Genomic DNA, 22,790 nt, shown 5'->3' with positions numbered 1-22,790 from the left:
ATTGTTTTGATTTTCTTTGGATAAATACTCAGAAGTACAATCAATGGGTTAAAAGGTATATCCATTTTTAATTTTTTGAGAAACCTCCATACTGCTTTCCATAGCGGCTGTACCAATTTGCAATCCCACCAACAATGTATGAGGGTTCCCTTTTCTCTGCATCCTTGCCAACACTTGCTGTTTTTTGATCTATTGATGATAGCCATTCTGACAGGTGTGAGGTGATATCTCATTGTGACTTTAATTTGCATTTTTCTGATGATTAGCGACCTTGAGCATCTCTTCATATGTCTGTTGGCCATCTGTATTTCTTCTTTGGAAAAGTATCTGTTCAGGTCTTCTGCCCATTTTTTTAATTGGATTGTTTGGTTTTTTGCTGTTGAATTGTATAAGTCCTTTATAAATTTTGGATATTATTGACATCCATTTTAAATCTATTCTGACTTGCTTGGTATATAACTAAGAAACCTCAATTTTCAACTACTATAAAACATTTCTTGGGGAAGAAATGGATTAGATAGTAGGAGTTTTCAGATTTATAAGTACAAAGTTATGTTCCTAGTAGAATTTTCAGTAGTAAAGATAATTATAGCTATGTGTACAAATATAAAACCCAATATCACTGAGCAAATCTAGCATTTTATTGTATCTAAATTTTTCTCTAAATAGTAACATTTCTGTGTTACCACAACATTTTTCTAGCATGAGCTACTTATCACTCATATTACAGGTATTGTCTATTACTATGATAAATCACACACTCAAACAATGTAGTTGTATTCTTTTTTCTTTTTGTAATTAAGTTATGACCAGTAATGGTTTTCATAGATATTTAATCATATTATGTTCAACTTGTACTCTGTAAACTTGAACTTTTGAAAAAAAATATCCTAATAAGCAGACATTTTCTTATCTTGCCATTCCCCCATTAAATTACAATCTAAGACAGGAATATGAAGAGGGAGCATGTTTGATGTTTACCCTACATAATCCAAGGGACTTTTTCCAGATTATGTCCTTCCCCCAACATTCTGAAATCCCCCACCAGGAAGCATCTTCACCCAGTATCACCATCACAGTGAATATAGGTAATTGATAGCAGGATGCAGGGATAGGTTGAAGAACACTGGTTTTAAACAAAACCCTGCTAGAACCATGGTCCATTGCCTACAATTAGAGCCAGGCTAATAGCAAGAGCTGTGCACGTTAACTGTATTCCTCTGTAGAAGCAGGGTTCATAGGTCTGAATAATGATTTTTTTTCCCCAAAGCCAAGCATTTTTAAGCAAAAATATATTAATGTATGACTTAAAGAAACTTATGTAAAATGTGCCCTGCTTTCTTTATAGTAAATTATTAGTAAGAGAAACATGTAACAGTAATATACAAATAATATGTCAAGAATATGTGCTTTTAAAATACCTATTTCTAATGTATATCGAGTGTCTAGCACAAGGTCTGGCACATAATAGTCAAATAAAGTTTTCTCTCCCTTCCCTTAGGGCTAATAACAGTAATCAGATGAAAATCAAAGATAGTGGTTGTCAGTTCCATGTGCACTTTGAATCAGAAAGAACCTTCGAATGACATTTTTAAAATTTTTACTCATCAGGAGCCATTATGTAGAATTTATAAGAGCACTCGGGTGCTCTTATAAATCATCTGGTATACATCCTTGCTTCACAGGTAAAGACTTTTAGGCCTGCAAAGTTTGACTGCCTAATTCCCCGGGTCGCACATGGGGAATGCCGGCTTCTCTGTCCAGGGCGGGACTCTACACTACACTCCACCCCAACACAGTGCCAGCCAAGGAGCTGTCCCTCTGAGCAGTGCTGGACTCCCTTGAAACAGCCTCACTCTGGTGAAGAATTAAGACTTTGTTGCATGGAAATTTACATTGTTGTAAAGTGGGACCAAATCTTACTTTTTTAAGGGATGGTAGTTGTTCCCCAGTTATCTCATATACATTTTGGGATTTCTTAGGATATCATAGGTATTCTCATTTTCCTTCATGCTCCCTACAGAAACCACACATACAGTAGGAATTTGGGAAATTTTTGATGAATGAACATTCAAAGTAATGCTTATGCCAAAGGGACATATTTTGGAACAGCATATCTTGACCTCCTTCAAAATGAAAGAGTAATCTGGGTACAAAGCATTCTACAGTCAAATATGTTTTATAAATTCTGTTGAACGAAGTTAAAATTGTTTTTTTTACAAAGAATTTATCAGAACTTTTAATATGGTAATGTGCATCAGGAGTCTCCAAAAAGGAATTGCAGTGTGCAGCTTCCCACACTTATTGGAAATGGAACCCCTTTTTCAGGGAGCACTTCAGAGGCTCTATATTTCATAATTTATTTTGGAACTCTATAGAAATGAACATTAGGATGCTCCTTTAGCTAGTCCTTTTGAATTTCAGTTATTATCTGAGTTTTTTAATGATCTAAGAGAATATTCAAAGTTGAGATCATTTGCACGCATCCAAAGCAAAGGCATACTGGGTTATTTTTTTTAAAAGGATTTCTGGATATTTTAGATGCTGTATAGAAAGAAAGAAAAGTCAGTAAACAAATATGAAGCCATTAAAATAATGGCTTTTCACACAAGGTAAAAAGCCCAACTGTCCCCCGACCAGGTGGTGAGTGACCTCAGCATTGGTTGGAGTTGGGTCTGGGGGTTGAGAAGGCGGTAGGCAAAGCCAGAACATCCCCAGATGCCTCATGGGATCTGCTCAAATGCCCAAACACTTGACTAGAACCCTATAGTTCTATGTCAAAAAGCAGTTTTGAGAAAGCCTTGACCTAAGAGATTTTGAGATTGAATTATCAATGTTGTACCTCTTCTGTTCAGAAAATAAACAGAAGAAAGCAACTGCTTTAGTACAGCTTTGCAGAGTGTTCACTTTTGAACAAGATTGAATCCTGAAAAGCCCATAAGATTGTGTAATCTGTTGGCTAAAGTAATTTTATTTTTATTTGTCTTCAAAACAATTGCATTTCGGCTTTGATAGAGTTCACACTGAGCTTCTGACAGTAATTCTGACAGTAATTGACCAAGAGGTTTCATTGTTTCTTAGGTTATAGTTACAAGGGGGTTGTCAGATCACTGAATCATCGTAGTAAAGAAATAGTTAACAGATAGCAATTGTGTGCACAAAAGAATTGCAAGGTTAATGGATCTGGACAAGGCCATATATAAAATGTTCAAGTCCTAGATAAAGGTTCTCAAGTCAACTACCAGAAATTTAGTCTACTAGACCAAGATAAAGCAGCTCAGGGGCGGTCATTTCTAACTTACACTCTACTAAGCACATACCACCCCACATACACATAGTTAAGTTAACCAGGACAGCTTATAATGATCAGGCTCGCATGTGTTTTGTTTTGTTTGTTTTTGTCTCTGTCTTTATTTTAATGGCTTCATATTTGTTTACTGACTAAAGATTTGGTTACTTCTTCCTTCTTAATTTTCCCCTAGGTCATCTTAAAATGCCACTAATTTTTCTGTATAACTAGGGAGTTTTGTGTCAAGAATTATGCTAAGAACCTACAAATTATATCCACTGGGTCTTATTTTCTTCTTGGTACATGTTAAGCTGCTATTCTTGTGAAAAAATAATGCACCAGCATTTTAAAAATAGCACTTTAGGTCTTTATTTATTTTTTCCCTCATAGAGATATTTGAGTTGAAGAGAAATAACTTAGGAAGATTTTTTCCATCTTTAAGTCTTCCTTTAAAATAACTCCTAGAATGGATGAAGCCTCATTAATCAATTATGAAATATCCCTAATAAGATGCAACTGTCATCTTCTAACTTAATGGGGTGTGTGGATACCAAAGATAGATTTTTTTTTTGTATTTTACAATTTGCTCAGAGTTCTTCCTTGTACCTAAATAAATTTTCTTATATCACAACTCTTTAACAACCATAAACTGTGGGAACTCTTGCTTAAATAACTCTGTGGAGAACTTAAGGGTGGAAATAATAAAAAGATCTTTGTCCCAAAAGTTGTTTCTAGTCATGGAGGGCCTGGGAAGCTGAAATTTTGAAGGATTCTGGTTGTGGGAACCAAGAGAACATTCAATTCAGAGCACAGGCAGAAAGGACCCAATACCCATAGTGACTAGGGAGGGAAAAAAAAAGAAGAAAAAAAAGCATGGCGAACTAGCGGGGAAAAAAGGAAAGTTGACCTGTGTATATTTCTGAGACTAAACCGAAGATATGCAATTGACCTACTTCTTAATGAGTGTAACCTAGAATCCTACATCATTTGCAAAATATATCTTGTACTTTAATGACTGCCAGATGTTGCTTTGACACGCCTGACCACGGAGGAAGTGCGCACCAGAGGAAAACATGGTAGAATTAAGATGACATTACAAAACCTCTGGTTAAACATGACAGATTGTGTTTATAGCCACTCCCTTTCAAAACCATTAAATAAGCAGTAAGGGATAAAAATTAGGGAAACCCACAAGAACAAACAGAGCCACAGTGGAAACAACGGCAGACAAGAGGCAGCAACGTAATTTAGGAAGCAAGTGAACCTATGGTTGCTCGTCCGAGCAGGTGGAGAAAGCTGAAAGCTTAGTGCCCGTGGAGACGAAGGCGGACAAGCGAGCCAGGTCACCCAGCCACGGAGCTCTAGAAAGATTCAGGCACGGGAGGTGCCTCTGTAGGTAGGGGCGAGGAGGATCGCTGAAGGGCAGGTTGGTTGAAAATCCGAATAGAAACCAATTAGATACTTAGGTCTTCTCCCAGGCCTCACGAAGCCAGGTGACTACCTTAGCCTCATTCTGATAGAAGACAAGAAGTTTACGCTGAAGAAATTGAGCCAGAGAAGCTCTGGGCTTGGGGACACCAGGCACAGTGGAGGAGAAGGGTCAAGCACCATATTGAAACCAAGGAAACTAAGTGAAAGCCTGGAGGCTAAAGAGTCCTCCCGTCCCCCTTCCCTCAGAATTCTGGCAGCAAAGAGAAAACGCTTTAAGATATAGATGTACAGGGGCCCCTTCAGGTGGTTGGTCCCCACCTAAACAGCAAAGTTCACCGTTCATATCGCACATACACAGGTAGCTTCCAAGTGGCATCACACTCTTCAGTGAATGAACAGCCAAGGATCCCCAGACATTTGAGGAGGGCCTCTCACACAAAAAGCTGAGACCCAGACAAATGGACAAAGGGGTTTTGGAAGTAACAGGTACCATGCAGGCAGCAACACGTAAAGTAAAACCATGATTCATATACTCAGAGAGGAACAATGAGATGTTACTTTTACAAAACAAGAACAAAATGTTTTGAAAAGGGAGTACGTGGAGGACAAGAATGAGCTCTTCTTGAAAATGTAAAACATAACATTCAAAATGAGAGATTCAATATCAGGCTTGAAGATGAAGTTGAAAACATTCGTTTATTCAACAAATACTATTGAGTGGCTGCTTGTGTCCTTGACGTTGTTCTGGGTACTGGAGATTCATCAGTGAGCAAAGAGACAAAGAACCCTGGCTTGGTAGAGCCTAAATTCCGGCATGGGTAGAGCATAAACAATACAATACGATAATATATAAATTACATGATATGTTGGAAGGTATAAGTGCTGGAAGGAAGAGGGAAAAAATAGAGCATGGAGAGTACTGGGAAAGGAGGGGAGAGATAAGTTGAAGTTTTAAATAGGATGGTCAGGGTTGGTCTCATTGGGAGGGTGACAACTGAGGAAAGACTCCGAGCAGGTGAGGAAGTTCATCATGTGATATCTCAGGGAAGGCCATTTCAGAAGGAAAACTAGTGCAAGGCCCTGAGACAAAAGGGTGCAGGGCCCAGTGTGGCTGGAGCGAAGGGAGAGAACAGTGGGAGGCGAGGTCGGAAGGTAGCAGTACCTGATGGCGTGGGCCCGGTATGCCAGGAGAAGGACTTCAGCTTTCGCTCTGAGGGAAATGGAGAGCTGTAGCAGAGTTTTAAGCAAAGAGGTGACATGATCTGACTTTGGACTTAAAAAAATCACTTTTGCCTCTGTGTTGAGAATTGACTGGAGGGGGTAGAAGTATTGAAGAGAGGATTTGGATCCAAAATTCAGTAGCAAAGATGTGTGCAGCATTGCCCTGATGTTCAATCTTCATACCTCAGTTATTCCCTCTGAGTCAGCCTCTGTCCTCTTTTCTAGCTGAGAAATGACTTGCCTGCCCTCTCCTTTGTCAGTCTGCTCTCTGCTTACATCTTCTGCTTAACTTCACCTCTCAAGTCCTATTGCATCTCTTTCAGCGTTGAGTCTCTTATATCATATCCTAAAGCATATAATATCTAGTTGGTTCCACTTTTAGTGTTAATATCATTTTAATGAAGTCCCCTTTGGCCTTGTTTTTTGCTTAATCTCTCTAGGCATATGCAAACAAATATTAAGCATTTACTTATTGAATATAACATTCAATTTTCTGCTTTTTAATCCTCCATCATCAGACAACATCCTCTACAGAGGTAAACCCAACAGTTTAAGCAGCTTTAAACAAAAAGGGAAGTGGAAAATACCTGTTTTTATACTTTAAATTCCAACGTACATATCCTGGTGGGAAAAACCACAACAACCCTATCACAGACACACAAACTTTTATAGGAGCATAAACAGTTAAACGAAATATGCTTAGATTTTACGGAAAAATACATGAATTCTATATTGCACAGAATCATTTTCCTCAGTAGTTTTTCAATGCTACTTTTTCTCTGATGTTAAAAACTAAAGCCTAAGGGACTTCTGATACAGTTATTATAACTGCAGGTTCATGAAATTCTTTTCTCCCACATTTGCTGAAATTAACAAAAATGTAAAAATAACAAAGAACAAACCATCAACCCTGAAACCAAGAAAAGATCTCAGCTTCATACCAGAAACTGAGAAGTGTCATCCAGAAAAAGAAAAACCTGGACCAAATTGAAAGAAGGTGCTAAAAAAAAAAAAAAAATCAATATGTTCTTCAAAGAGAAGATTGGAACATGGAAGAGTACAAGGAGGGAATTCTGAGAAGTCTCACTGCTTTTGAAGATTCTGGCGTTAAGTATAAAGGTACACCGGAGGGAAGGCTTGGAATAATCTACACCTCCTTTAGGGACCCTTCTTCCATCAAAAAGACTCTCCGGGCAAGAAGAGCTGAGTATGTCTACCATCTTCACTGCGTCTGATGTAGCAGCATGTTAGGGAAGAGAAAAAGCATCTACTGGGAATAATTATTACAGCCATACCAACAAAAGCTCCAAAGACAAGGGGAAAAAGAATATTTCTCCCCAACCAGGCCAAAAGCCTATGATACACCCCAGACAGTGAAACAAACTTCTGATGTATTTATTTCATTTGTATTAAGTAACTCAATGACAGCTACCCAAAGCCCCAGTTCTCTCTTTACTCCTCTCAGGCAGCTAAAAGACTGGATAAGTCATATAAATCATGGGCATTCAGTCCATATTATCAGTGGAAGAATAATAGCCAAACACTATTTAATGTAAATGACACACTGAGAAGGAATGGCTCACATTCATTAAAGAGTTTCTTGGTAATACTGATATGTGACTAAGGCAAAAATAATCTGCATGTGCAATAAAAACAACAACAAAAACAAACAAAAACAATGACCTACTAAAGACAAAGATTTCAAATAGTTATAACTGATTCATATTGAGTTTCAGCTACCCACGAGCACTATTTTAAGTGTTTCGTGTATATTAACTCCTTTAATCTTCAAAACAACCCTCAAAATACGCACCATTATCATCCTCATTTTACAGATAAGAAAACTAAGGCACAGTGGAGTTAAGAAGCTTGTTCAAGTTTACCCAGTTGTTAAAGTGAGGCCAAGATTTGAACACAGGCAGTCTGAGTCCAGAGCCTGCTCTCAGCTACTCTGCTCTGATGCATTGGTCGTTAACGATTATTTGAAATCTTTGTCTTTAGTAAGCTGTGCTACTTTCTTTTTTGTATGTGCGTATTTTAGCCTTAGTTATATGTTGGTGTGACCTGGAAACTTTTTAGTGAAATGAGCCATTCCTTCTCAGGGTGCCATTTAGCTCAAGAAACTGACAACATTTTAAGCAATTGCTTTATACTCTCAAGGAAATTAAAGAGAATGTAAATTTATCAGCCATGCACCATTTCTTGGAAGCTACTGTAGGGAAGAAAACCAAGAAAAAGAAAGACATCAACTCAGATATCAGGGATCCAACACAGAAGAGTAGTTTTAAAAGTCTCAGGAACGGAACTGTGCAGTAGACAAGGAATATCGAAGAAAAAGATTCAATTGATGTGCTTGACAATTGAAAATTATTGCTCATCATTCTATGGGTCTGTTAGAGCATTTGGCCAAAAATTAGCAGTAAGTATGTAGGAAATAAAGCAGACTTTTTAAATGAGACAGTTTATTCAAAAACAGACTCATAGATAAAGAGAACAAACTGGTGATTGCCAGATGGGAGGGGGGGATTGGAGGACTGGGTGAAAAAGGTGACGGGATTTAGAAATACAAATTGGCAGTTACAAAATAGTCATGAGGAATATAAAATCCAGCATAGGGAATATGATCAATAATATTATAATAACAACGTATAGTGCCAGGTGGGTTCTAGACCAGTTGGGGGGATCAATTTGTAAATTATATAAATGTCTAACCACTATGCTCTACACCTGAAACTAATATAAAATAATTTGGATGTCAACTCGAATAGAAAAATAAAAATTAGAAAGAAATAACAATAGGATTTTTAGTTTGATCATTCGAAGAAAACATGAACCGTAAGAAAACAAATCTACATATTAAAAACAAATTAAAAATGAGATAGTTATTAACTATAAAGAAAAACAAATTTACATGACCAAGTAATGAAAGGGTAATCACATTAATACTCCTTAGTACAGTGATGAATTTAAATGTAATAAGTAATACAGTATATATGCATACAATTTGCAAGTTATTTATGCAATATATAATATGGTTAATATAGCTTGTAATAATGTCAACTCGAACAACTGTAAAATTTTAAATGTAATTATTGGGGGGATGATAAAGGAGAGGTAAGAACGATGGTGAGAGAGCTAAATCACTAACTTCTGTAATTTGGATAGTATCTAAAAGAATCAACCAAGAGATAACATTATGTATGTATATTATTTATAAATACTAAAAGAAGCAGTTAAAAGCATTTTTGTAGAATGAGACTGTGAGGTAGGGAGGTGTGGTTAGGTGGGCAAGGGGAAGGATTACTGTCTTTATAGCATCTTTTGTATTATTTGTTTTTTCAACTGTACAAAACCTAAATAAACCAAGAACACAGATGAAATTTTAAAGGTTATCAAAAGAAAACCTATGCCTGAAGAGCACTTACTTAATAAAAGTTTTTTTCAAGTTACTGAAGAATCAAACCAAAAACATTTTAATAAAAAGCTCTATAAAACACTTCTTGAAAATTAAAGATTGGTTTCCTATATAGATGTGGCTCCAGGGAACCTTAATATCCTTCCTTTTCAAAAAAAGGGGCAGGGGAGGGCAACAAACAGTATGAAACTTTAAAAATGTGTTTTCTTTAAGAAATTGAATCAGACTTCCACCCTGTAATTGTATTCTTTTGGTTTTTCAAGATACTAAAGAAGGGACCTTTATTTTAGCACTTGGGTGGAGGCGTAACAAAGCCATCTGTATGGTGGATTCAGCTACAAGAGAGCCATTCTGACTAAAAAGGGTTTCTGTGCTGATGCCACATGCATTGATGAGTTAGTTTTCATCGCCTCGTTGTCTTTAGCTATTCTGTGTATATGTGAATTCTAGGTTCCCATCACAAATTGCTCCTATGACATGTTTCCCTTCCATATCGGTTTTTCTTGACCCATTAGTTCCTCTTTGGGGTCCCCTGATGACCTCCTCACAGGTAACATGCAAACAAATCTATTTTTATTGTGCGGCAGGCTGAAAAAGGAGAACGTTGTAAGCACACAGTGCCAATTTAGGAGTCTGCGTGAAAACAGACTTAAAATGAGGATATTGTGTGAGTTTTTCTGAGAGAAATTGGTGGGCACCGGTCGGGATTTGAGATGAAATAAACCTAAGTGAGTCTGGCTTTGAACTAGAGGTTGCAAAGGTTAGTCCTAAGAGGATGGAAACAGGGAGGAAAGCAACACCACCAACCTAAGAGTTGGAACGGTCATTTAAGGAGCAGTAGTAATTATCGACTGGAGCTTGGTGGCGTGTGCAAGGAGTTTATCGAAGAAAGCAATTAGAGTATTGTGAGGTGTTGGAGACTGTAGTAGCAGAAGGGAGAAGAAAGTTCATACCAGAAATACTGTGAAAGAAAGGGTCAGGTTGGTGGTGGAGATAATATAGGGGAAGAGCCGATGATGAATTAAAGATTATACCAAATTTCTTTTTACTTGAGAGATTGAGAAGTATAGGAACCTGGATAAATGATCCCCCAAGAATATATCATTGTCTCTGACTTCCCCATGCTTGGCCTTGAGACATTTATATATTGTCCAGTTCATTTCTGAGAACAGAAAAAATTTTAACAAAGATTCGTATGGTATTAGTTGTCTGTTTGACTCTTTCCCCAGGAATGCATCTAAATTCTTGAGAGTTTTCCTAGCACCTCGAAGAGAGGTGGCACAGGCTGTGTGTAAATTAGTTTGTGAATCCAATGTGACTCTACACCAGTGACCAATGTATACAATCTGTGTAAAGCTATGTTCGTAAGAGAACTATAGATGTTGATGGCTTTTGATTCTGATTCATCTTGTTTCCTTTGATCATTATTAAAATATTCATCCAAAAATATTTGTATTTTGGCTTTCTTTTCATGACTGTAAAGTTAAAACAGGACTGTTTCAAACTCAGCACACACCCAGTGTAGATAATGAGTGGCTAGACAAGGGAACCAAACTGACCGACCTGACTCCTGGTGCCATCTGTTGGTGGCTTGCAGAACTGACGTGCTTCTGCCGATGCTCTGGCTGATTTTGTTGACACACCCAAGTTCCCCAGCTGAGTTTATAAGTAGATGAGCATCTGTGATTTCAAAGTTATCTACTTACTACTAAGCAGCCAGCAACGTTTTCCATTTCTTTACTCTTTTGTGAAGGTGTGGCGAGGTGCCCTGGCCCGCATGCGGTACAAGAAGGCCAAGGCCGCTCTGACAATTATCAGATACTACCGGCGCCACAAAGTGAAGTCATACATCCGCGAGGTGACGAAACGCTTCCATGGCGTCAAGACCATGAGAGACTACGGGAAGCATGTGAAGTGGCCAACACCTCCTAAAGTTCTTCGCCGTTTTGAGGAGGCCCTACAAGCAATTTTTAATAGGTAAGAACTTGTTGGTATGTACTACATCCATTTATGGCCACAATCCCTGGATCAAGTCATATTTAAATAAGCTATTGACATGCCAACTCTACTTTCTTTTAGTAGCAAAAAAAAAAAAAAAAAAAAAAGAATCTTTATTAAAATTACAACATATAACTCAAACTAGAAAATCTGCTCATCTCTTCAGAGCAGTGGTTTTCTGTCCTTCTGCACTGCAGAGTCACAGGGAGTTTATAATGTGTAACCGCTGCCCAAGTCCCACCTCCAGACTGTCCTGTTTAATAGAGCTGGGGACTGGGGCCCAAGCAGAGGTCCTCTTTAAAGTTTCACAGGTGATTTTAAAATACAAGGGAGAAAACAACTTTTTTAGAGCAAGCTATTTTTTAAAGTACATGTCATACATACATACATTCAAACAAACATACATACAATAAACACCCATGTAAAATTTGATACCTTTCCAACTGATCCTCGTTTTTTTTAAAACTGCCGCGAATCTGAGCTTGTGGTTATTCGTACCTCTTTCCTCATTCTTTGAGCTCGTTTGTTGGGTGTGCACCAGATATATTTAGCTGTGTCTTAGCTGCAGCTATCTAGTCACATAAACTGAGCTAACAGTCCTTAAATGTGCTCATGTGGTGTCATAACGTTCCACAAAGAACACTATGAAATCATTGAGATAGTGAATGTAAATTGGTGACAGATATCAAAAGGGGGAAAAAAAACGCATGGGAGGAAAACACTTTAATTCATATCTCATTTGCTTTAAAAAAAAAAAAGAGAGAGAGAGAGAGAGAGAGATGAGTACTTATAAAAAAAAAAATCAAGCAGTACAGAATTACCGAAAGCAAAAGTACTTAAATTCCCAGATACAAAACTATAAATGTTAGTTTTAAATCTTGTCGGTCTTTTTAATGCACAGATTTTTTTCATGAATTGTATTCTCTGTAATCTGCATTTTTGACATAATCCAAAAAGTAATTAAGTGATAGGTGAATACATGCTCACTCTTTTAAAAAGTGAAATTATATAAAAATGTATAAGATATAAAGTTGAAATCCTCTGTGTCTCCCCATTTTATTTCTTTCCTCTGAGATAACCACTCATTAACAATCAGTTTGTTTCCTTCTAAATCTTTGTCTAAGTGTTTACAAACACTTGCACTTAAGAGACAGCATGATACAATGGTTAAGAACAGAAACCTTGGAGTCTAGGTTCATATTCAAGCTCTGCCACTGACTAGCTATGTAACTTGGGTAAATTAGTTGACCTCTCTGTGCTTCACTTTCCTAATCTGTAAAAGGGCCATAATAATAGTACCTGCTTATAGGGTTGTTGAAAGGATTATAACTAAATATAAATAAAGCATTTCCGTTAGTGCCTGACACATAATAAGCATTTTGGAAATGTTTGCTCTTACTGTGAGTGTGTATACATAGAGTCACGTATCATTTGGGCTTTTTTTTTTCCTCTCTTCTTACTTAAGCAGGGTTGTATGTATGGTTATATGACTTGACTTAATCTTGAAAACCTGTCCATGACAATAAAGATCTGTGTAATATTTTAAAGGCTGCAAAAAATTAATTGATTTTGCTTATGTTACACTATGGCCTATATGGCCTACTTGTTACATTTTGACATTTTATGTATGGCCTGGAATTAATTCTTGTAAAATTTATTAATTCAGCAAATATTAACTCAACGCCTGCTGTGCCACAGACATTGACTGAGGTTCCAGAAATATGGTGACAAATAAGGAAGATGCAAAAGACAGGGCTTATATAGTCAATGAGCATTTTGAAAATAATGTCTCTGCTCTGTTTGTTGACCGTACACACACGCACGCACACATGCATGCACGCATGCACACACAGAGGATTGATCTTGCCAGTTATATTAATTTAGTACAAAGGCAAACTTTTTCTGTAAAAGGCCATATAGTAAATATTTTAGGCTTTGTGGGATACATGTATTCTTTGTCATATATTTTATTTTGTTCTGTCCTGTTTGTGTTAAACCTGTAAAAACCATTCTGAGCTCGAGAACAGTCCAGAACCAGGCCATGAGCACAGGCTATCTATCATTTACCAACCCCTGGTCTAGTCCCTATATCCTATGTATTTTTTGAATTTTTTCATCTGTGGAATGCCAAGAGAAGTATGTTAAAATATTGCACTGCGATTGTGGGGTTTTGGTTTTTCCCTAAGGTCTCAGGGTGTGTCTAACCATGTTTAAGCTCGCTCCTATTCCTCATAGTAATTCTTTTCATTCTGGGAAGGCTGGGGGTCTTGTTCGTGCCCAGCTTTTTTCCCTTTTTCATGTTGTTAAGGCTGGTGATTTCTATGGCTACAGCTGTTGTCAGCTATACATATTTATCGATGGCAGTTGGCTTGATGGGTGAAAAGCCAGTGTGGCTCTCTCCATGGTTTTTTAGGTCAGGCCCCAAATTCCCCAGCATGCCTTTGGAGTCAGTCATGTGTGGACCCTGCCTTGCGCCACTGTCCAGGGTGAAAAAGACCAACAGGCAGAGCAAAGGCCTCTCCCCACTGAAAATGAAACTTGGTGCTCGAGTTACAATCTTGAAACAAGAATACATCTCGGGGAAATTCTAGATGAAACAATCTCTCTAACATTTTATATTTGTAAAGTGGGAAAAGATTTTTAGTTGAATCTCATTCTAGCGTTCATGGAAGCATAGGTTGACAACCACTGATCTTGATTTCATCTGATAAAAGGAAATTCTGGGTTTGCTCCCAGCCGCCCTGCTTCAAGCTCCTGTGGCAGAAAAGAGGGCACGAGTATCACGTAGGACTAGGATGCTGCTAAGAGTGTGAAAGACCTTGGACTTGTTTTTCACAATCAGGAACAGATTATTTTTAGTATATGCTTTTAGTTGCTTAAACCAAAAATCCTTGAAGTCATGTTTAAATCCTCTTTAGTTCTCTTGCTCTCACATCTAACCCATCAGCAAGTCTTATTGGTGCTTCCTTCAGAATATATCCAGAACCAACACCTATGTCTGCCTCCATCCCAACCTCCTGGATCTAAGCCACCATCCTTTACCGTGTGCATTATGGAAGTAGCCTCATAATGGGTCATCCTGTTCCCAGCCCAACCCCTCTTCAGCCTTTCTTCCTCCAGCAATCAGAATGGTCCTGTAAAGTGGGAGTCAGGTCATATCCCTTTGTTCAAAACCTTCCAGTGGCTTCTCATCTCATGCAAAGGCCAAAGTCCTGCTAATGGCCTCCGTGGCTCTGTAGATGCTGGTCCTAGCTCCCTCTGCCCTCCCCCCCTGTGACTCTCCTTGCTCATTCTGCTCCAGCATCACAGCGGGTGTTCTAACACACCACGCAAGCTCCCACCTTGGAGCCTTTGCACTTGCCGTTTTCTCTTCCCGGAACACTCTTGCTCAAATATCCATACAACTTGCTCCTTCACTTCCTGTAGGTCTCTGTTCATATATCCTTATTAGTGGTGGGTATAAATAACACCTGCTCCCCGTTCTTTCCCTCTGCTACACTCCTGTCCTTCTTTACTTACTTTCTTCCATAGCACTTATGACATCATACTTACTGCAAGTTTACTCAATGCCTTGTTTATTGTCTGTGTCTGATCTCTAGAATATAAGCACCTAGCAGAAAGGACCATCATCTGTTTGTTTACTGTTGCGCTTCCCCTGCCTAGAACAGCATCTGGAATCTAGTACTTACCTAAAAACATGTTGAATGAATGAATGATGAATCCTAAGTTGCTATACCCTAATGATATGTATTATGAGAGTCTACGTATCACTAAATTCTAGTTGCTTTCAAAACACACAAAGCAAGTTTTACAAATATCTGTCCACATAAAACTATGTGTATTTTAATAAGTTCTGTGTACTTTTTTTAGAGTAGCGTGCAAGTAGTTTGGTTTAATTCTACTTAATGGCAGCTTCAGTTCTTTTTAAGAATGAATGATATTGTGTTTCTGAAGTCCAATACATTTTGTTTATTTACCTATAGATGGAGAGCATCTCAGCTCATCAAGAGCATTCCCGCTTCAGATCTGCCCCAGGTCAGGGCAAAGGTTGCGGCCATGGAAATGTTGAAGGGTCACAGGGCTGACCTTGGGCTCCAAAGGGCCTGGGAGGGCAACTATCTTGCTTCGGTAAGTACAGGAAAAGAAAGCAGAATCACTCCTGCTCCCTTAATAAAGAAAGAGAAGAATTTTTCTCCAAGGATTTATAGAGACTGACACTTTTAGAAACTAAATTTCTATGAGAGATGCTAAATTAAAAGTTTTCATGCTTCTAAGTGTACAATATTTGATGTTTATCCCATGTTAAAAAGAGTTGTCTGTCTAGTATCTATATATATTAGGTATACTCTATAACCTAGCTTTGACCATGTAAACCTTCTCTTGCATAATTCGACAATTTTTGACTACCACCTTTATATCAATTATTCCAAAAGCTGTATTTCATTCTCTCTCTCACTCCTTATCTTAAAGGTTTTATAGGACCTTTGGTGTTAAGACAACTATCTGGTGGCTTATCATCTGGGATGGGGAGATAAAAAGTACATGTATGAATTACATGAGCATAGTAATAAAACAGTATACGAAAAGACTGCCTTTTCATCTGAAATGCTAAGAATGCTCATTCTATCACCTTTCCTTTTTCTCTCAGAAGCCGGACACACCTCAGACCTCAGGCACTTTTGTGCCCGTTGCCAATGAACTGAAACGGAAGGACAAATACATGAACGTCCTCTTTTCCTGCCACGTCCGTAAGGTAAGGCAATCTTGAAACAGACCTCCTTGGAAAGAAAAGGCCTATTCAGATGAAATTTACTTAGATATGACCACAATAAAACATAACAGTAGATGCATAATTAGCTACATCATCAATGAGCCATACCTGTCTGTGGTGAGGCGTTGATGGAAGGGCCGAGGCCACTACAATTTTAGAATTAGGCTCTCAAGCTTTCTTAAGGGAAGTTGATATTTTTGGTAACGATTTCTTTCTAAAACAGGATCGAGGACTTGTATTTCACTGCATGTGTAACTTTCACAGCACCTCCTGGTCTGCCTTGTATTTAATGGTCGTGTAGTACTTTTTATACATATTTTATTACTTTTTAAAAAGAGGGAGGGGGAGGAAGAACCTCGTTCGTAAAAGAGAGGACATAGTGAGATTTGGAAGGTGGTGGAGAAGGTTATATGCTACGACTATATCTGCTTATCTTGATGCAGGATATGTGTGGACTATTATTTACCGGAAGATGAAAGCAGTTGAGGAAGAGGAAGAGTGGAAGTTGGGAAGTGGAAGGCAAGGGGCAGGGCTGGTTTTTTAAAACCCAGAAAATACTTGTTTAGAAAAATAGAGAGGAAATGGAAATAATTATAAAAGCATTTTGTAAAATCATGCAGATAAAATTAAAATGTGAATGAATTTAAGAAAAATATTGCCTAGGCTGACCCCAGAAGAGATGTTGACATAAATATGCCAATATCCACAAGAGAAATTCAGAAAATAATAAAGAATTACCTCACAACAAAGGTCCAGGTTTAGGTGATTTTTAGAGGTATTTTGTTTCAAATATTCATAAAGTAGATAATTGCAGTGATATTCAGATCAAAATAAAGAAATATTTTTTTAACTATAAATTTGACAGACCAAATGTTGATAACAACCAGTGTTTGCAAGAGTTTAGGGAAACACTGTTGGTAGTGCCTAAAACAATAAATTTAAAAAGTTTGGTCTATGGTCATGCTACCCTAAACAAGCTTGATCCCATCTGATCTCAGAAGCTAAGCAGGGTTGGGCCTGGTTAGTATTTGGATGGGAGACCACCTAGGAAGACCAGGTACTGTAGGCATAAAAAATTAAAAAATAAGGGGTTATAAGTTGACAAGGTTTCTGCAATTTGTGAGGTCAACCAAGGGTTGCCTCACCTAAAAAATTAAAAAAAAATAATACAATTAAGATTTTTTTTTAAAAAAAAGGATTGAAGTCATATGTTCTCTGACCATAATGAAGTGAAATTAGAAATCAAAAACAGTAAAAAAATTTAGAGGACGCACAAATAGGTGGAAATTAAATGACACTCTCCTGAATGACCAATGGTCAAAGAAATCGCAGGAAAATCAGAACATATGAAAATGAATACACAATATACAAAAACTTATAGGGATGCAGCCCTCTTAGGGGGAAATTTAATGCCTGCAATAAAAGAGATGAAAGATCTCATGTCAATAACTAAATCTACCTTAAGACACTGGAAAAGAAGAGCAAGTTAAACCCAAAGCAATCAGAAGGAAATAATAATGATTTAGAGCAGAAATCAATAAAATAGAGACTAGAAAAAAATCAAAGCCAAAAGTTGTTTTAAAGATCAACAAAACTGACAAACCATTAGCCAGACTGACCAAATAATAAAATAGAAGATTAAACTTTATCCACGTAATTCAAAAAAACATAACTATTATTGTTCAGACAGTCTAAGAAAGAAGAGATCAATTCAATGTAATATAAACTTCTTAACAAAATAGTAGCCAATTTTAAACTTAGAATGAAATAAATGTCATCAAAGAAAGCTCACTGGCAATATCTTGGGATCGTTACCAAAGTCCAGAGTAAATTCTGAACTCTTAGCTCTAGAAACTCTGTTTTATAAGTATACCTAGAATCGATCGGCCAATCAAGAAATGACTTTTGCTAACCAAATTCACAAGAAAGTATAAGCCCTGACGCCAGTTTGTGAATTTAACAAAGGAATGTACCATTTCAGTGAGTCTTCATATCTCCTATCTAGGATACTTCCTTTCTAGTATCAATATATCTGGGAAGTCAAATTAGCAATCAGAACTATTGATCAAAGAGAGTTGTATGTTTTTGACCATTATCATCTACTATGGAAAAGCCTGGTGTCTCTGCTTCTGTCTTTCCAGTGATGACAATCTGAGATCTAACAGCATGTCTCTCCCTGGGTCCTACTGGGTAAAACTGAAAGTTTCTTAGTCGTGCTCCTGTATTTCTAAGTTCAATGAAAAATAACATTTCTTCATATTATAGGTTAGATAATGTCCTCTTTAGAACGTTTTGATCCCAAGGATGTACCAAGATAAACTTGACACAATTTCAGTAAAGCCCTCTGCTTTTCCGCTTTGATCCTTTATGAAGCAGCCACTGTCTATTAACTACAGTTATGAAATGCCCCGTAAGGTAGGACACTTCTGTTAATTGCTCTCACTTCTAGTCTAAGTTTCCAGGACTACTTAATCTCCGGCTTCCTGTGGTGCTGACTAAACCTATAAACAGATCACTAGAAGTGTTCAGGCAAAAGCAAGTGACAGGGATTTTTTTTCCTTTAATTGAGAATTTTAGCTGAGGTAATTGAAAAAATAAAATGAGATCTTATCTAATGCTAAGTCTATAGCCTAAGTTTTCTATTACTTTATGAATTTAAGTAGAAGAAAATTAGTATTCCTATGCCATAATTATTTTAATTAAGTTTGAATTTACTAATTTACATATGTATGTAAAAAGTTTTCTTTCCATTTTGACTTAGCTAAGTTATGCAACTTAAAGCTTTTACTTTGTTACATGATATCCTTCCCACTCATTTGATGCATATTTTAAGGATGATTTGAGTTGCTCAAACAGAAGGTAAAGATTTATGACCTCTTCTCTTTAGAAATTACACTTTTGAATAAAAAAGAATGTGATGTTCCTAAACAGAGTTTCAGTAAAATTGCTTCTTTAGTGTTTTTGTTTGTTAGTTTCCTGATTATCTCCTGGACATACCATAAAAAGGAACAATACTCTCCACTTTACCACTCGGCCTATTATTTTTGACTTATGACCTTGTGAAATTATACAGAAAGTTTTTTTTATACTCTTTTGTAACACACTCATATTTCTCAATATGAATTCACAATAGATGAGGAACACTCTTTGCTTATTATTCAGATTTCATCTTAGATGTTCTCTATTCTCCATATTCTAAGATGTATACAAATGATGGTTAGCGTTCTCCAGCATGGTTTTCACAAACCAGCATTCTGTTGAATATTAATGTGTCTTCAGAAAGAGTTCCATAATTCAGTGTATTTGGGACATGCTGGGTGAACAGTTAAACATACTCTAAATGCAGAATTCTCAGAGCTTTTAATATATTCGTGGGTTACAGCTATCCCAGGGGAGGCTGTGGTTTGCATTGTTCCTCAGACCAACTTGACTTGGAACCCTTTCTTGCACAAAGCATCACATAAAGCTAGTGTTGTGCAAAATAACTTAGAAAATGCTGATGTAGAAGCTCTACAATCGCATGTTTCAAGCCTTCCGACCAGTGCCAGTTCCCTTTTATGGCAAAAACTGTTGCCATATGAAGTGAATAATTACTACCAAAAGTTATTTCACCACATAGACCCTGTTTTACTCTTAATTGCAGACACCATTTTTGTCAAATTAAAGATTGAAAAATATACTTCGGTTATAAGGAAATGTTAAGAGAGTTGATGGATTTCTAAAACCATGAGGCAAAAGGGAGAAGACGAACTAAAATTCAAATTAAAACTTGAATTTTCGTTTGCTGTATCCTACCTATAGCAATATATCCTGCTGTGCCCCACCCAAATTTACTTAGCTGTATATCCTACCAATGCTAACAATGTTCTCAGATCAATCTCTAACTTCTTTGCATCTTGAAAGTAAGATCTTGGAAGCAGGGAAGGGAGTTTATGTATCACAACTGTGCCTTCTGTTCTTAGTGAAGAGTTTTTAGTATTTTTGTCATTTTGTTTTGCTTTCCTTTTCCTTCTAGTCACTGAGAAACATGACGTTGTAGTTGTTCAGAAATTTTTAGTGCTCAGTATCTTTATTTAAATGTTACCCAAATCTAAAATTGAAACATGCTAGTTAGCACGTAGTTTACTTATTTATAAAATGTCCCATTATTAATTCTGTCCATTAGAAAAAGATTTACCTGCAGTTGTGGGCATTTTCAGACTCTCTAATAAAGCAGCATTCTACAAAATCACACACATGTATATTTTCTCTCAGTCACATTACCTAGTTTTATTTTCCTTAGACATTGTAATAAATTATTTTCATATACAGATTTCTTATCTGTCTCAACCTTATCTGCTAGTCTCAGATTCTTATTATAACCAAGGGCTTCATGCCATTCTCTTGTATATCATCAGCAGCTTACAAAGTGCTTAAAAATGCACATTGCAAATTGGTGGGGAGGAATTATCACATTACTTAATTGGAGTAAATGGTGACCATTATAATTTTTTTTTAAAATTAATACAAGTCATGTGCTGGATTAACAAATGTAGAAAAAAATAAATGTAATCCCATTTTAGATTTCTGATTATTAAAAGACACTTTTCTCAATGAAATTGTGAGTCTAAATACTTTATAAAGGTAGCTACTACCAGTCATACAGTGTTGCAAATCCAGACACCGATATGTTTCTCCAGATATGTTTCACTCAGGATGGTTCCTCTGGCCTGTCAGCGTTCTGTGTGCATAGTATAATCTTGTAGTGATAGCTGGTCATGACTGTGAAGGGAAAAGTTAAATTAACTCATGGAAAAGACACTCTATGAGAAAAAAAAAATGTACAAATAAATCTCAACAATTCCAATCAAGCGAATAAATAACTCCAAGTCAGCAGTCCATGTACTTACACAGTGCATGCTATGTTAGAGAGCCTTTCATTAAAGAGGTAGCTTACTCATAAAGGGGCTTGCAGCCACAAAAATAAAAAAGCAAGAAGTCCACAGTTCCTTTTTCTTCAGTACAGAAATAAAGTTTTTCCAGGACCAGACTTGGCAATGGGGACTTAAGCTATTGAGCAACTATGTTTCTATTTGCCAGCTGGGGATTTCTTTTTCTTATGTTATGCAGTCTCCCCAGCGTGCTGCAGCCTCTTCCATCTGTTTTCCAGTCTGACAGTTCTATCAACAACACTGATTGAGAAAAGGAGTCCTTGAAATTATCTCGTGGGATTAAAAGTCTTCTCAAAACCTGCTGATCAGCAAGGATGTAGTAAATGCTATTGGTTGCCCACATCTGTAAATGGGGCTGCGAAGCACTAGACAAAAGGTACCATATGATCACGACCCTCAAGGAGCTTCCAGTCTGGCTGGAAGATAGAATTACTGTTCATGAAATAATAAGGCAATAAATAAAAATCTCTCATGGATATTCGAGATTATACATTGTTTTTGTTTTGCCTCTGCATTTGTATTGAGGTATAATTAATATACAGGTAAATACACAAATCTAAAGTATATAGTTCACTGAGTTTTGACTAGTACATACACCATGTAAATTACAATCCTATCAAGATATTGAACATTTCTATCACCTTAAAAGGCACCCTCATGCCCCTTCCCAGCCAAGTCTCACCACCACCAAAGACAACAACCATTCTAATTTCTTTTGCCATATATTAGTTTTGCTAAACAAAAAAGAAAGGTAGTCATACAATTGTATGTAAGGTTTTTACTTTGTTTTGAAGTGAATTTCTTAATCTTATTTATAACTATTTTGATAACTTATTTTGTAGTTATTTGATAAAGAAAACAACTTTTTTATGTACTTCTAATTTGAAGACAATCTGTATAACCTTTTATATTGTCTGAGTTAATTAGACCTAGATTAGTGAGGTTATAGTCATTAGATTGTCACCAGATTCGTAGGTAAAACCAACCTTTTTTGCCAAACATAGCTTCAACTGTAAGTTTAAAAACACAGTGTTCTACACTACTATTTGAACAAGTGTATTTCTTAATAACAAACATCAATGGTCTAAAAATTACAAGTCAACTATCCTTGAAATTATTAAAGTTTGCCAATAATAAATGGAAAATTTGCCCTTTTAGTAGAGAGATGTAGAGAGTAGCTCAACTTCATAATGAGATGATACAGGCTAAAGAGAGATTTAACTTGATTGTCTTGGTATTTATAAGCATCAGCCAATCTTCTTTCCCATCTTTTTTCCCAAACAAAAAGTAAAGATGTACCCAGTGTTTTACATTAGCAAAAGCACTTAAGCCAATGCTCTTCATGTTCTCAGATATGCTGCTTTAAAAGAAAAACCTAGTGCTCTTTGGCTTCAGTGTTAATTTTTGTTTCATTCTTCATTCTACATATATTCCGTATATTTATTATACAATGGCAGAATGGAAGTTCAGAGGAAAGATGATTATTTTTTTAACTACAGGAATTAAAGAGGTTTTGTAATGGAATGCTTCAAGCAATATCTTGAAATATACATATAAAGAGTAAAGGGAAAGAATAGAAAATCATAAAGATATAAGAGAGAGCATAACATAAGAAAACATGTCAGACAAGAGCAGAGAGCCCTTGAAGAAATAAAGCCAAACAAGTGGAATAATGGCAGAGAGGAGACCTTGAAAGTCAAGTAAAGGACTCATAGTGGAGAAGGAACTTGGAGA

At 36.8% G+C, this 22,790-nt stretch overlaps 1 protein-coding gene and 1 pseudogene across 4 annotated transcripts in view; both read left to right on the top strand.

Annotated features, from left to right (window-relative positions):
• The window catches only part of MYO1D (myosin ID), a 284,752-nt gene that overhangs the window by 143,503 nt on the left and 118,459 nt on the right, over positions 1–22,790 (top strand). For all 4 annotated transcript variants that reach the window (XM_016152543.2, XM_036223793.1, XM_016152542.2 and 1 more), the window contains exons 17-19: positions 11,110–11,333; positions 15,338–15,482; positions 16,003–16,107. In XM_016152543.2, the coding sequence (XP_016008029.2) occupies positions 11,110–11,333; positions 15,338–15,482; positions 16,003–16,107 (474 nt within the window). The remainder of the gene's footprint in view (positions 1–11,109; positions 11,334–15,337; positions 15,483–16,002; positions 16,108–22,790) is intronic.
• On the top strand, positions 17,076–17,194 carry LOC118604211 (annotated as a pseudogene).

This window comes from Rousettus aegyptiacus, unplaced genomic scaffold (genome assembly GCF_014176215.1).
Source record: "Rousettus aegyptiacus isolate mRouAeg1 unplaced genomic scaffold, mRouAeg1.p scaffold_m13_p_6, whole genome shotgun sequence".
NCBI classification, from domain to species: domain Eukaryota; kingdom Metazoa; phylum Chordata; class Mammalia; order Chiroptera; family Pteropodidae; genus Rousettus; species Rousettus aegyptiacus.
The sequence above is the reverse complement of the archived record's forward strand: the minus strand, read 5'-3'. Positions and strand labels throughout refer to the sequence as shown.